General features: G+C 38.4%; 2 protein-coding genes across 2 annotated transcripts; both read right to left on the bottom strand.

Moving 5' to 3' along the window:
- Nucleotides 1-958: 958 nt before the first annotated feature.
- rsph4a (radial spoke head component 4A) lies at nt 959-5,750 on the bottom strand. The gene is made up of 7 exons (XM_041792004.1): nt 5,499-5,750; nt 4,589-4,811; nt 3,879-4,160; nt 2,874-3,323; nt 1,853-1,997; nt 1,483-1,600; nt 959-1,396 (listed from the first exon to the last, which is right to left on the bottom strand). The coding sequence occupies exons 1-7, from the start codon at nt 5,603-5,605 to the stop codon at nt 1,165-1,167; spliced, it is 1,557 nt and encodes a 518-aa protein (XP_041647938.1). The 5' UTR covers nt 5,606-5,750; the 3' UTR covers nt 959-1,164.
- Nucleotides 5,751-7,126: 1,376 nt separating this feature from the next.
- Nucleotides 7,127-13,314, bottom strand: dohh (deoxyhypusine hydroxylase/monooxygenase). The gene is made up of 6 exons (XM_041790716.1): nt 13,222-13,314; nt 12,302-12,411; nt 11,460-11,627; nt 10,922-10,998; nt 9,822-10,077; nt 7,127-8,139 (listed from the first exon to the last, which is right to left on the bottom strand). Exons 2-6 carry the CDS (start codon nt 12,405-12,407, stop codon nt 7,829-7,831), a joined length of 918 nt encoding a protein of 305 aa, XP_041646650.1. The 5' UTR covers nt 12,408-12,411; nt 13,222-13,314; the 3' UTR covers nt 7,127-7,828.
- Nucleotides 13,315-15,070: the final 1,756 nt, after the last annotated feature.

Here is a 15,070-nt window from a genome sequence, read left to right as displayed (position 1 = left end):
TTCTAAGGCATGTGATCGAGTCTACTTCCGTCAATGTTTGATGACGTAGTGTTGATGTGTCGATATGGATGGAATGCACGTGTAGCGCACAGAAAACAAACTGTGTGCATGACAAATGTTATTATTGTCCGAATTTCACATCATTGAATATTCATTCTCAGACAAAAGACCATGTCAATACAGTTCAAACAACATTATAAAACAAACATTAATTACACAGTTACAGCGTGTTATGTTTAAAATATTTATGTAGACCTAGCATAAATTGTTTACTTGTTTGTTCTATTTTTTATTATTTCAGTTTTCTTGAGTCAGTGCACTTGATATTTTATACAATGTAAAGTTGAATTTTAATACATGATTTAATAGGGTTTTTAACTCACTGTACACTTAGACATCTTGCTGGTTGTCATGTTTTTTTCTGGAAAGTTGGTGTTGTATTAGAAAAGTAGAATAAAATTGTGGTTTTTGATATGTTTAATGTTATTTACTATCATTGATACATCATGAATACACAGTTTTTTTTTTATATGAAAGTACATTATATTTTTTCTTGTGTGTGTGTGTATGTTTATGCAAAAAAAAAGCTGCTCTACCTTTGCTCAACCTTAAATTTGTCCTCTCATATGTTTGAAATAATTTAAATTCCATTCACATTCATATCTTATTCATTGCCAAGGCTTTGTTATGCAAAACTGCACCTGGCACAATGAAATACCAAAACCTTATCATTAGAATTAAAGTAGCTAACACAAGGCAGTCTTACTAGAATTTGGAAGGAGTCTTCAAGGAGTCTTGAAAAAAGAGACACCTGTCCCATTGCTGTGTTTTTGTTGTTGTTACCTAGATGAGTAGTGTAGTTAAAACATTGACAGCTGTGCCTTGTCAGTTGCACACTATTTGTGTACTTATGTGTGCCCCCCCTCCCCCCCCACCACCAAAAAAAAAAAGTCCAAGTAGTTCTAGTAGTTGCTAAAACCACAGGGTTACTCCAACAAAAATTAGGTACACTGCAGTGTCACACCATTTGGTCATGGCTATTATTAAACAATATTAGCATGGTATTACAATATCAAGTTGTTGCTGAGTAGATTGATTTATTTGGCCACTGACTAACAAATAATAGACAGATAAAACAGGAATGAAACTTGTAGTGTTGTTTTCTCAGTCATCATCTTCCTCCTCCTCTTCACCTGATTCATCCTCCTCCTCCTCAGCAGCTTGCTGTTTTTCTAAAGCTTCTTTCAGTGCCAGTTCCTCCTCAAGTGTTGGGTCCAAGACCTCAGTAATTTCTGGTCCACTTGGGTATTCTTTCACTGGTAGTGGGGGGACAGGCGGGCTGTACCCTTCTCCTGCATACTTCATACCCCAACCAACATATATGTTCTCAAACTTCCTATAAAAGAGAGCAGGACTATTTGTACAATGCCACACTTCTTTTTGATACAAAGACAGATCAAACATGCTGACCATCTTACTTACTTTCCACAAGCATATGCATATGCTCCTGGCCACAGATTAGAACGCACAACAGCTATTGCATGCTGACTGGTGAGAGTGGATGACATCTTGCAGCTCCAGGTAGTTGTGTTGAATATTTCTGAGACACAAAGACATTACAAAGACTTAGTGATCTTTGAAGGCCCAAGTTTGGTTACAGAAGTGTAGGAACAATTAAGTCATAGGTTAATTAACCAAACATCCAAAAATGTGTACATTATTTTAATTGTATCCATTTGTATGATTATAGTCAAAAAGACATTGGGAGAATTTTGTTATATAGCTTTGTATCAGCTTTCTAAAAGATAAGTATTGTAGGGGTATTCTAAAAAATAAGAAAATAAAGACTGACCTGCATCTTGGGAGAGGGGGGTGAGCAGAGGGGGTCCAACCTCTGGCTCAGGTTCATCAGCCTCCTCTTCCCTCTCTTCTGCCTCTTCTTCCTCATGAGATTCTTCTTCTGGTTTCACAGCTAAGTTCACCCAAGTACAGCGTCCCTTAAAAAGTTCATATTTGTTGTGTTTACACTTACATACTAAAAAGCACATACTCTGTACTCTCACCGATCACTTTATGAGGAATAACTACTCAACTGCACACCTTACTCCTATTATTGGCAGCATGTCTGTCTGTCTGTGCCATTTTGCATGCCAAACTGATGCTTCAATTGTCCTTGATACTTCTCAGAAGACTTCTTGGGTGTACTGGTTCGAAACTGATGCCACGAAAAAAATCATAAACATGCACAGATTTTCTATAAAATCATGAGGACTTCTGCTGCATTCTATTTGCCTTGAAAGACGTACATTGGAGCTGGGAACTGCGTCACACCTAAGTTGAATGCATTCCATTTGTTTCAAGCTCCTAGGAATGAGTGACAAAGCCGGACAACAGCTGGATTTGTTGAAACACACCCAAAGATAAACATATTTGGATGAGATGTTACACCTGCTCCATGATCGCCAGGGAGCTCACTGACTGTTATTCTGAATATCTAACATGGATTGTCAGAATCTGTGTGGGATGTGGGCAGGGTTTGACACAATTATTGCGGGTGCAGGTGGGAGTGGATGGCATGCATTGCAGGAGCGGGCGGTAATGGTCAGAAATCTCGAGGGAAGCTGGAGGGAGTGGAATTAAGAATATAGTTAAACTAATCAGCCAATCACATGACAGCAATCAATGTATTTGTGCATGTAAATATGTTAAAGACTGTCTACTGAATGTCAAACTGAGTATCAGAATGGGTAAGAAAGGTGATTTTAGAGACTTTGAACTGACTGGCTGATTAGATAATTACTTTAGTGAGCAGTTGAACCGGTATGCCTAATTAAGTGAATGGTAGATGCATTAGCTTTTAATCACACATGTACCTGTTGCAGGATGTGCTGAACATGATGAACCCAGACGGACAAGGACTCAGCCATCTCAGGAACTGGGATGCCCTCAAAGTTCGGATTTACTTCATAGCTGTCCCGGGTCACCTCATCCTCTTCATCACCTTCCTCTTCCCCAGCCTGTAAGTAGCCCTGGGGACTGACCTGTGTTCCAGCAGAGATACGAGCAATCTGTGCTCTAAGATAGTTGGCTTCATTTCCAGGGAATGGTGGATAGCTTACAACAGGGTTGTCCAACTTCCCGGTGAAGAATTTACGGATCTGACGTGCAACAGTGATCTGTGCAGGGGTGACTGGGGGCAGCTTTACCCAGGGAAGACCAGGTTCATTGCACACATAGTACACACACTTGTTAGCACCTGTTCCTATAGCCTCATTTGGGACCACAGGCTGGGGTTTAAAGGATGATGGAGGTGGTGGATCAACCTGCAAAAAAACATAGGAAAACTGCTATAAGTAAATTAGTAAATTCCCATGAAAGTTACAAACACTATAACTATATTGACAAAATCAATATCAATATCAATATATATCTATGTTTACTGCCTGTAACTACTGTCACCAGGACAGATTCTAACAAAGAAACACATTTGCTAAAAACATCTTGATGATCTTCAAGACTTTTGGGAACATTTTCTTTGGATTGATGAGACAAAAGTTGAACTTTTGGCCTGTTACATCTGGTGTGAATTCAATTTCTGCTCTCTACCAGAAAATCCTGAAGCAGAATGTCCGGCCATCAATTCACGACCTCAAGCTCAGGGTTATGAAGCAAAGCAATGATGTGAAACACACCAGTAAGCTCCCCTCTAAATGGCTTAAAAAACAAAACAAAATGAAGGTTTTGTGGTGGCCAAGTCAAAGTCCAGACTTAAATCTAAGTAAGAAGCTGTGGCATGACCTTTAACAGGTCATATATGCTCAAAAAACCTCCAATGTGGCTAAATCATCAAACAAACAGAGACCCAGTTGCTTCCTCACCTCATTTTCCATGGTCTTGGCCTCACTCTCCTCTTCCTCATTGGCATCCTCTGTACTCTGCTCCTCTTCATCCTCCCCCTCTCGATATTCAGCTTCAGCAACAATATAGCTCTTCTCTGTTCCCAGAATCTTACCCCAGAATCGGCAATGAAGCAGTGCCTGTGACTCAACAAGCTGTTTGAGAGCGAGAAAGACCCTCTGCATCTCCTCTCTGCCAAGACCCACTCCCACCTGCTCCAGGTAGAAACCGATCTCACTGACGTTGGGAAAAAGCATGTCCCCCTGATGAAGACCAATAGCAAATGTTACTTAAGTCAGTGCAATACATAAATATACAAACATATTGTTTCCCCTCTATTAAAATGAAAGGGCAAGCATCAAAATTACTGTGTCATACAGGTTTGATAAAGTCTCTTTCAGTACATTGCATCAGTGAAAGAATACTAGACATTGTCATTATTTCTCACTGTTAGTAGCATCAAAATAAGTCTGCATGCCCCAAATTGGATTTATGGTCAAATAACTTTTGAGAGAATAGCAGAAACTTAAAGATACTACCACTTGCTACTTTAGATATCTGGGGGAAAAACAGACATTAAACATCCACTTAAACCATTAATCATTACACTGGATAGCCAAAATGTCCCTATTCCTGCCCCACCTTGTATCACAGAAAGAAAGTGTGCTGTGTTGGTGTTTGCAGCCAATACCAGTTCCTCCTCCTGATCCGTCTCTCCTGTTTGAGAAAACAGTGGGCGCTGCTGCTCAGCCAGCACCTCAGCAGGCGTAGTCTGTGGAGAGTCCCGAAGGGTGCTCTGCGTTTGTTCAAATAATCCCCGTTTCACATCACGGCTCATGTCCTCAAATACATCCACCGCATCCTGTGGACGCTCATCCATTACCTTTATCAGCAACCGGGTAAGGTGGTCATAGCTGAAACATTACAGACAGTCATCAGTTTCTAATTTCATGCTATTTCAAAGATGTCAACCCATAAATGCTGTTTAGAAAAAATAAGAACAAGCAACATCAATTAAAATCACACTTATTTCCTACTGAAAAAGGAAAATGTTCTCATTACTTCAGGCCTATTGTTAGAGACTCACACTTTACCTTAGATATAGTTTGTTCTACATCAAAATAAAGGCCCTTAAACAGAAAGTGCTGACAATACTTACAGGCCAATAGTTGTTTAAATACTTTTTACAGTGCAAGTAATTTTTTAACTGTAACTTATGTATGCTATGGATGCATGTAAGCTAACTTAATTAGCATACAGGATCAGGGACTCATTTATTATGACAGAAGCAAGGACTTGGAAAATTGCACTTTTTTATATAACTGCTAAAGCAACAATATCAGAGTTTGGCTGCCATTTTTGTTAGATTTTACAACCACTTAAAATGTTTTCCTTGTTACATTGACATTACTGTTGTAAGCTGCAGACTAATACATCAACTTTTGATAATAAGGCATCTCTGTAGCTAAATATGGCTTCTCTCATTTTAGTTAATAGGCACATGTTGACGCTTAAAATTAATCAGATCATAGTTACACTACACCGTATTTTAACAACACCTTATAGACATGTCTCAGTTACAACAGTTACAGGTTACTTACAGGTTTATGTTGTTTTTCGTGCTGTTTTTCAACATGAAGGCTTTAAACGAGGCAGCTGACTGCAGTTTCTGCTCACTTTTGTCTTGGTTTTCTTCCGCAGTGTCCATTTTTCCTCACTTTCGTCTATTAGCAGACTTCTTCTTAATATAGTATGTCTGTTCAATATATGAAAGAGCAGCGGCGGCCAGAATATCTTCGAAACCTCTGTAAAGCTGGCATTAAATGTTATTAAACTGATACAGGGAGAAACAGTGACGATGTAGACCCAAACTTCAACGGTTGCTAAGGTTACTGTAACAGAATGGTTGCTAACCTTGCGACGCAACCGCGCCGCCTGGTGGACAAATACGTCTACGTCAGATTTTACAAAACATAAAAGACTAAATAAATTGACAGCAATCAGGGTGAACTGTTACAGCATTTTAACGATAATACATGTATTAATGTCTTCAAGTCATTTAAATAAAGCCGACCCAATTATTTTATAGCCATATGCATGAAAGGTCAGAGCAACAGCCCAAAATTAATTAAACTACATTAATATAGTTTGCAATGCAAATCACATCCACCATTGACAGCCAGATTCAAAATGTACTCCTATTCAAGAACATGGCCAGGACAGTGGTTTTGGTACTTTCCTTCATTGGTATTACATTCATCAAGAAGAATAAAGAAATAAACATGTTAGCTCAGCTTCCTCCCATTTCTCCCAATTTTTGCATAGAAGTTTTAACACCTTGTTTGGAGTCCACCTGTGGTAAATAATGTGGATTGGATATGATTTGGAAAGGTACACAACTCTCTATACAAGGCCTCACAGCTGACAATGCACATCAGAGCAAAAACTAAGCCACGAGGTCAAAGAAACTGCCCGCTGAGCTTAGAGAAGCAGGATTGCTGCAAGGAATGGATCTGGCAAAAAGATTCTGCTGCATTGAAGGCCCCTGAGGGCACAGTTGCCTCCATTATTCCCAAATGAAAGAAGTCTGCCATGACCAGGACTCTCCCAAGAGCTGGTTGCCCAGCCAAATGGAGCAATAAGGGAAGGAAGAAGGGCCTTAGTAAGAGATGACGAAGAACCTGATAGTCACTCAAACTGAGCTCCAGAGATCCTAAGCAGAGATGGGACAAAGTTTCAGAAGGACAAACATCACTGCAGCCCTCCACTGATCTGGACTCATGGCAGTGTGGCTAGACAGAAGCCTCTCCTCAGCGCGAAACATACGAAAGGCTGCTTGACTTTCATTTGGAGTTTTTGCTGCAAAGTCCAAGCAGACTTTACTCTGTTTTGCACTGAAGAAAAGCTTCCATCTAACCACTCTACCATAAACTGGTGAATGTGGCAAACTTTTCAATTTTCATAAATTTGCAAAGAATTTAATATTATGTTCTCACTTTTTCATGATGGGGTGTGTAAATTAATGACACTAAAAATGTTTTTTTTTTCCAACGGTAGTATCAAGCAACATAACAAAATGAAAAAAGTTAAGTGGGTCTAAATACTTTCCTAATGCAATGTCTTTGTACTGTGGTCTACTAATGTTTTTTTTTTTTTTTTACTTTTCTGAAAGTATAAACCAAACCATTCAGTGTGACATTAGGTACATAGAAAAAAAATACTCAGCTTGCAAGTTCACAAAATTCTTTTATACATTGCTGATTTGTCAATTTGTAGGAGCTAGGAGGCAAAAATGTGTACAAGATAATTTTGAAGATGCATACTTTCTACACTGTGCAGAATGATAAAAGACAGATTAAAACACAAAATCTGCCTCTGTAATTTTCTATCATAAAAGCAAACAAAGAAGCAAAAGGGGGTTTCCATTAATCTACTGTCTACAGACAGCTCTTTGGGTTGTCTTTATTAGTTGTAGCAGGATGATGGGACATAAGACTGTCTGCGGCATACGCTGGCTCACACCTAATGCCTTCAAGTAAAGCAAGTCCATGCAGCACTGTCTAAACAAAGTTTAACTGGAATTTATAATGCCAGAAATCCCCAAGCCAAAATATATAAATAAGAGTAAATGATGGATAAAGAAACAAAGACAAAGATCTCAAAAACTCTCATTTATCCCACATAGCATCACACACAACCTCAAATCAAACTTGCTTCGTGTTAGTTTGATTGAAATATTATTAGAGTTTCATTTTTCATTTAATGTGCACAGCAGTTTTCAAAATGAAAGACTTCAACCCAGAAAATCCAGTATTTTTGTTGGATTAGCATTAGCATGAATAACACTGAGTTAACCAGCTGTCTTTACTGTAAAAGGCATAAGATAAAGCTGGGGTAAAGTGTTAAAATACATGTTTAAAGACATTGATCTTTAACCCTGTAACCTAACCAGTCCATCTGCATATTGGAACTGGTCACTGTTTTCATAGTCCAGCATGTCCAAAGCCACCTCACAGCTCTCCTTGACCACACGTTCTTTGTCTTCACGGTACTGTTGTAGCACAGCCAAACACTCCTCTTTGCCGATTGACCCAAGGGCCTCTGCTGCCTCATGTCGGACCATGGGGTTCTCGCCAGATCGCTCCAGAGCTGCACGCAGGGCGGGAACGGCTGCAGGATGCTGCATCTGACCCAGGACATAACCAATCTCATGACGAAACAGAGCACTGGAACACTGCAGGCCTGAAGACCAAGACATGAAAAGAAGTGGTTGAACAAGCCAAACTCTCACCATAACAAGGCTGCTTCATTGGTAAACAACATGCAAATATGACAAGATCTTCTTAATGCCATGACTCATTCATAGTTCTGTTTCAGGAGAGATTTCAGGACAATTGCATGAGTCAGATATACAGTGGGGGAATTAATCATTTGCTGAATTTGTAAGTTTTCCCACTTACAAAGAAATTAACAGACTCTCATTTTTATGGTTGTTTACTGACCATGGCAATAGATATAACATCAATCAAAAATGCATAAAAACACATAATATAAAAGAAATTATTATTTCCCCCACTGTAAGACCATGGTACGCCTATTTTCACAATGAATGCTGATACATTTTCCATTGCTTTCAAAGATTTAAACCAGAATCAGTATGAAAATAATTTCCCACTAATGAAAAAAGACTACAAATGGAAAGACTCAATAGTTGTATGAAGTTCAAAACATTTGAAAGCAACCAAATATAGATCAGGAAGTCTGGTTAGATGGCTTTTCTGCATAGAAGTCGTTCTCTGGCACCTGCCTGACATATTTTTCAACTCAAAGAGTTGAAAGTTTTGAAGTTTTGACTGCCTCATGATCTGATTTGCTTTGAAATTACTCTACAGTAATTTTAGTAAGCTGCAAGAAACTAAACTGTTTGAGTCGTTAACATAGGTTGAAAACCCTGGGTGTGTGATTCCACATGATGAGTTAATGTTGGGATTCTTAAAAACTGCTAAAATGTTGTTCCGGTTCTCATAAGTTCCCCAACTAAAGCAAACTGTATTTTTTTACATAAATATTTAAATTCACTTACAAAGTAAACATTTTTGCCTGAGACCTGCATTTATTTGGAATGTATTTTTAGCTTCTTCCACTAATTTTGGATACGTAGGTCCTCTCCAAAATCCACAAAAATTCCCTAAAACTTCAAAGAAATTATCTCAAATTTCTCTGAAAATTCTTCAACATTCGCAATATTCCATAAAATGTACACCAAAATTCAAATATTCCCCAAATATTTCATTGAAACTTTATGATAAAGCCTCATCATTCCAACAAAAAAAAAAATCTGTAAATTCCTGAAAGTTTTCTAGCAAAAAACAAAATCTTGAAAGGACATCCCCCCAATTTCCAAGCAACTTCCCAACAATTTAAACCTGAATTTCCCAGGTTTCTGTGAAAAAACCTACAATTTTTAAGCAAAACAAAAATTCAATCATATTCCCAAGAATTATAACTGAATTTCCAAAATGCATATCAAACTTTTCCAAACTCCTGAAAACATCCCAACAAATTTCATGAATTCCCATGAAAACACCCAAAAAATTCAAAGCAAATTTCTCCTAAAATGAAACTTCCAATTTAAAAAGATACAAATAAATTCCCCAAATTTCCATGAAAATTCTTTTAGATTTCCTAGCAAACTCTCCAAAATATCCATGAGAATTCCTGAAATATTCAGAGCAAATTCTTCAAATATTTCAACCAAACAACTTAAACTTAATGAACATTCTGGACATTTTACCTAAAACTTCTAGTAACAGAAATTATAACTATGTTGTAAGAAAGCCAAAATGTAACATTCTCATATGTACATGCAAGGTCTTAGGAGGTTAAAGATAGATCAAAAATGATATGACAGTATCATCTCTTACCATCTCCCAGTGCGAGTACAGCCTCTTCATTGCCTATGTTACGCAGAGCAAACATGGCACGGTAACGTTCAAATAGTGGCAGGCTTTCATCCAGCAGGTTCAAGCGCAGCACTGACACAGTCTTCCTTTCTGCTGGAGGGGCTGGATCCACAGAACAGTATGGATTCTTATCTGTATTTGCTTGATCTAACTGCTTCTCTCCTCCACTCTGCAGCCACTCTATCCGACGAACAGCCAACTGACATGTCTCTGCAACCTGCAACAAGGAAGAGAGGTTCAAATTTACAACAGGTTTAATGCTTTACATGCACATTTTGTTCCCTTATTTAAAGGCATATATTTATCTACATAAGGCAAAAAGACCAATTCAGATCCACTAAAAATTTTCAGGAGGGGATGGTTGAAATTAATCTGGCATTCTACAGATGGGTATATATATTTTTTTCTAGCAACAGACTGGAGTTTTATAAATCAGTTTTTATTTTTATATATCAGCTTTGATTACTACAGAGGTTCAGCACTGAATGTAACACAGAGCTAAACCAGAGACTACAGCAGACAACAAGCCTTCTGCTTGAACATCCATTACACCTCTATTTTTACAAATGGGTTGGAATTTTAAACAAAGTAAACCATTGCTTATATATCAAGTTTGCTTTGAGCTTTTGTCACTGTTAACAGGGACTGCAGTTCAATTTCTAAACTCCCTAGATAAACCACAGAATTGTAGTGACTTTTAGGCTTCTTGATCAAGGAAGTCCTTATCATAATCTATATTAAGTGTCTGATGACTGTAACGGGAGGATAAAGCTGAAAAAGAATGCATAAAAGTCAAACCATTCTGAACAAGTATCCTGGGTTTAACATAACCTGCATCAACAAATAACAATCCTGTGTGATAAGCATTAAGCCCAACATTTGAAGAAAAAGTCAAACTTTACTTTTTTGAAATGGGTCTTCAAATGGAACTATTTATTTGGGCTGCTTTTCTTGGCACTGCTCTCCTGCTGTTTCAAACATGCAGCCACGAGCCAGCCAACACCACAAGTATTTTCTCAACCTGGGGAAATCACTGATGAGCTTCAAAGTTTCATTCCTACCTCAATGACTGGATCCTGGCTGTACTCTTTCAGAAGGTCCAAAACTATGGGATCACCAATGGCTCCCAGAGCTTCCCCTAGAAATGTAAAACACAGTGAGATAATGGACAATCATGTAAAGATATATTTTTTTTCCCTAACTGACTGACAAATTCATTCGTAGGTCAGAGTTTTAGAAAGACAACACTGTTACTCCTAGTTTTCACCAAGCTCAAGTATGGTTGGTGGATTTTACTTTGCAATTTTTCGTGGTCTTTAACCAATAAAGGCGGCAGATGTTGTCATTCCCCCTTCCCCACACTTTCATACAGACCTTTCATCTATTAATAATTCAGACATTAATTCACCAGAAATAAGGGCCATGTCCACAGGAGAAATTTGGGGTTCAATATTTTGCCAGATGACATTTCAACAGGGGTCTACTTAAAGGCAAATCAAACCAGGAGTCGGGGCACACAAATACATGTAGTATACTTGTACAAAATTATATGTGTTTGGTAATAAACTGGCTCTTTCATATCTCAAAGTGTGTGTTTACCTGCTTCATGTCTGACCATGGGCTCCTGCTGTGTATCTTTAAGTACAGCAGTCAGAGTTGGTATGGCGTGTCTGTCCTGCATTTGCCCGAGGCAGTAGGCCAGCTCATGCTTCAGAAGGGCAGACTCATCACTGAAGGCCTTACCGATCCATTCCACAGCATCGGCACCTGGCACACAGGTTTCAGCTTATTCACAGGACATTACATAGATTTCAAGCTCATCTTGAATACTGATAATTTTGGTGAATTTTGGTGTAGTGACAGTGAGTCATAGCAAATATAGGCAGCAGGGAAGGTTGGTCATGCAATTATCACAATCAGTCATACACATACTATAAAGTTGTTTAAGTTTATGAACACTTCAGTACTCAAATGCTCATATTTATCAGCAATGTCTATCTCTGGTCAGTTGACCAAACCAAAGCAGAATTCAAATTATTGTAAAGAATCTCAAAGATCTCTCTATGTATTGAACAGTATCAAAGCCCTGCCGGGTGGTTGTGTAATAATAAAGCTAATTCTTTGTGGGGAAGTAATCTATAGATGAGAATGTACTGATCTCTGTAGGTGCTGCAGCTCAAAAGTGGACAAACAAAAATGTTAGTGTTCAGCTAAGTATGTAAAAATATTTTTTTATTTTAAAGATTTCTATTATGATTATCATCGTTTTAGTTCTGCTTTGTTATTTAGTTTCCTTTAAAATACATGCTTTCCTTTAATCAGTGTTATAGAAAAATATTATCCAATATCACACAAAAGTGGTATTATCCAATTCCACTCTCCAATGTTGTGTTGGCTTTGCATATAGTGATAACCAACTCTTGTTTTTCTAAACGTTTTACCTCCAAGATTCTTGAGGGTGAATAAGGCTCTGAACCGCCGGGTCAGGTCCGTTCCTGGGTCCACCAAAACCTTTCCAACTGCTGCCACCTGCTCGCCACTGGCCATGATGCTAGACAGGGAGACAGACAGGTGTATTAGTTTTACTGCACAAATATATTTCTCAAACAGCTGTGCACAGTAAAACTTGAAATGATTTGTATGTAAAATTTACAGATTTATCAGAGGCTATTTCATATCTGATGTTCCTTTACAGTTTTGACAAAAACAATATCCAAACATACTCCTGTTTAATTCTCTCAAATGATAATATCCAACTTTCAGTAACATTACAGTACATTGATAAGTTTTGAATAGGCTTTGGGAGTGATGGACAGATTAAAGGGACATTTCATGAAATACCTTGGGCTCTCTAACTTACAGTGCCGTTTCAACGAGACTTTCCTGATTAAGACCAACTGATACTTATAATACCATTGAGGTATTAATGGTGAAAGTATGTTTGATAACTAATCGTTCAGAGCCATAAAATAGTCTAGCCAACGTCTGACCAAAACCTGCTTTGGTACATTTATCATTGACTGAGTATCAGTGGTAAAGTAGTATGCTCTGTGTAGCTACAGCTCACAGATTCAGCTGGCATTCTAAGCAGCCACATTTTGGCTTTCGTAAAAAAAAAAACACCAAAAAAAAAACAAAAAAAACAAAAAACAAAACAAAAAACAAAACAAAACAAAACAGTAATTAGCATGATTTGTAACCAGCTGCTATTACAAAACGTTGACTGGACTAAAGCTGTTAGCTTTTGGAGCTCAAGTTTTGTCGAAATTAAACCAAACGCTTCTGCAGTCAAGCCCATCAAACACGGAGTTCGAGGATACTATCACACAAAGACAAGTGTTGAAAATGGGATGAAACATACCTTCAGGATTTAAAGACTTTGCTTCAAGTTTGACCATTGACAGTGCCACTGGTTTGATAACACCATCCAACACATGCGACTGAGTCTTCCAACTTCCGCTTGGATGACGCAATTCCGGGGCAGTTTTTCAAAGTAAAACTAAACTTGTGTATTGTTCGTGGAGTCTCGTGCCACTAAATGGTCTCTTTCCCTGTCAGCATTATCTTTTATTACAGTTGTTCAGAAGTATTACATCAATAAAACAAATAGATGCACGGAATATTTTCGAAGCGCAAATCAGATCAACTCCTACACAAATAAAGAAACCCTGGAAAGCAACGCAAATACATCTGGTGAATAGGCGTATAGTGTTCACTAATGTCTTAAAGGGCTGTTACAAATGTTTCTGATATTGGCAAGTTTTCAAATACAATTTGATCAGTGGTGTCTTGTTTTATCTCGTCCTCTGCTGATCTTCCTCTCTCTTTTCATCATCTGCAGCGTCTATCTAGTGTGAAATTAATGATTAAGAAACGTGAATTATCTTATGTCACTGAAAGGAATTCACTGTACTGTTTAGAATACAAGAAGTATACATCTATTTGTCCTCTGCTTTGACAATGTTAACACTTGTTTTCCAATAAAGCTCATTGAATTTTACAAACATTCTTCAAGTCTCTCTGGTATCTCTCCTACCGATCTTGTCTTTACGCACTTTTCGTACCAACTAAGAGGCAATGAGTTGATGTTTTAAAATAGATAATCCACTCTGCTCACACTGATGTGGGGCGAGAAATGAAGCTGACTGCCTAGTAGTTGTTTCACATTGCACCCAGGCGGTCAACACTGCCCCCTGTTGGATATGTGCTCCCTTCTGCTTCAGAGGACCTGACCATTCAAGTCCTCAGTCTTCACATTCAAGTCTTTACAGAGAGCAATGTCTCTACACAGACTTGATTAACACTGGACAAACATCATGCCAATACTAAATAAACTTAGCATAAAAAGGAAGGAAATTTGAGTTTGGTAGATTTTTTATGTAACAATGCTTCTTGGTGATAAATCTGTTGTACTGTTGGAAAGCCTGTAAATATCCCTTTTTAATTGTGCCACATTTGAAAGGAACATGCATTTGTAGGATGAGCAGCAGAGCTGAGTATGTGGGTTTCACCCATGTTGAATTGGCCAAATCTTCTCTGCCAATGCCAAACAACTTATTCTACTGTTGCTATTGACTCTTGTTTTGTGCTTCTGGTACCCCCAGGTGCTGACAATCAGGTACTTGATTGGCTCTTTATGCCAATTATCGTTAAGTGATGAGTCCAGATTCTGCCTAAGGCCAGTGTTCTGACATATTTTGCTTCCTTGTCAGATTTTGCTACCTATCGACTACCCTTATGTACTACCCTAACCCTTCTGGGTGTGATGCTGATGGCGTAGGGCACATGGGCAGAACCACAAAAGAAGCTATTTTTGATGGGTGACAAAAAATGGCAGAACACTGGCCACACCCTACAGGATTTTATACCCAATTTGAGGCAAGATTTGCCTCCCCCAACGATTGTGGGGGCATGTCCTGATTGGCGCCTGTCGCAAACATTTTATGATTTTTGCTATGCATGCCAGGACAGCTTGTTGTGGAGGGACAGCAAGAGGGTCAACTGTTCACTGTCTACTGGCTCGTTTCAAACTAGCTTCAAACATGCAATAGTTCGCCCCTCCTGAAGAAGCCCACACTTGACCCACTGGACCTTAGCAATTTCAGACCAATCTCAAACTTACCATTTTTGTCAAAAGTCTTGGAAAAGGCAGTAGCATCTCAGATAATTACACACATGACAAATTACAGAATATTTGAACAATTTCAATG

This window comes from Cheilinus undulatus, linkage group 7 (assembly GCF_018320785.1).
Source record: "Cheilinus undulatus linkage group 7, ASM1832078v1, whole genome shotgun sequence".
NCBI classification, from domain to species: Eukaryota; Metazoa; Chordata; class Actinopteri; order Labriformes; family Labridae; genus Cheilinus; species Cheilinus undulatus.
The sequence above is the reverse complement of the archived record's forward strand: the minus strand, read 5'-3'. Positions and strand labels throughout refer to the sequence as shown.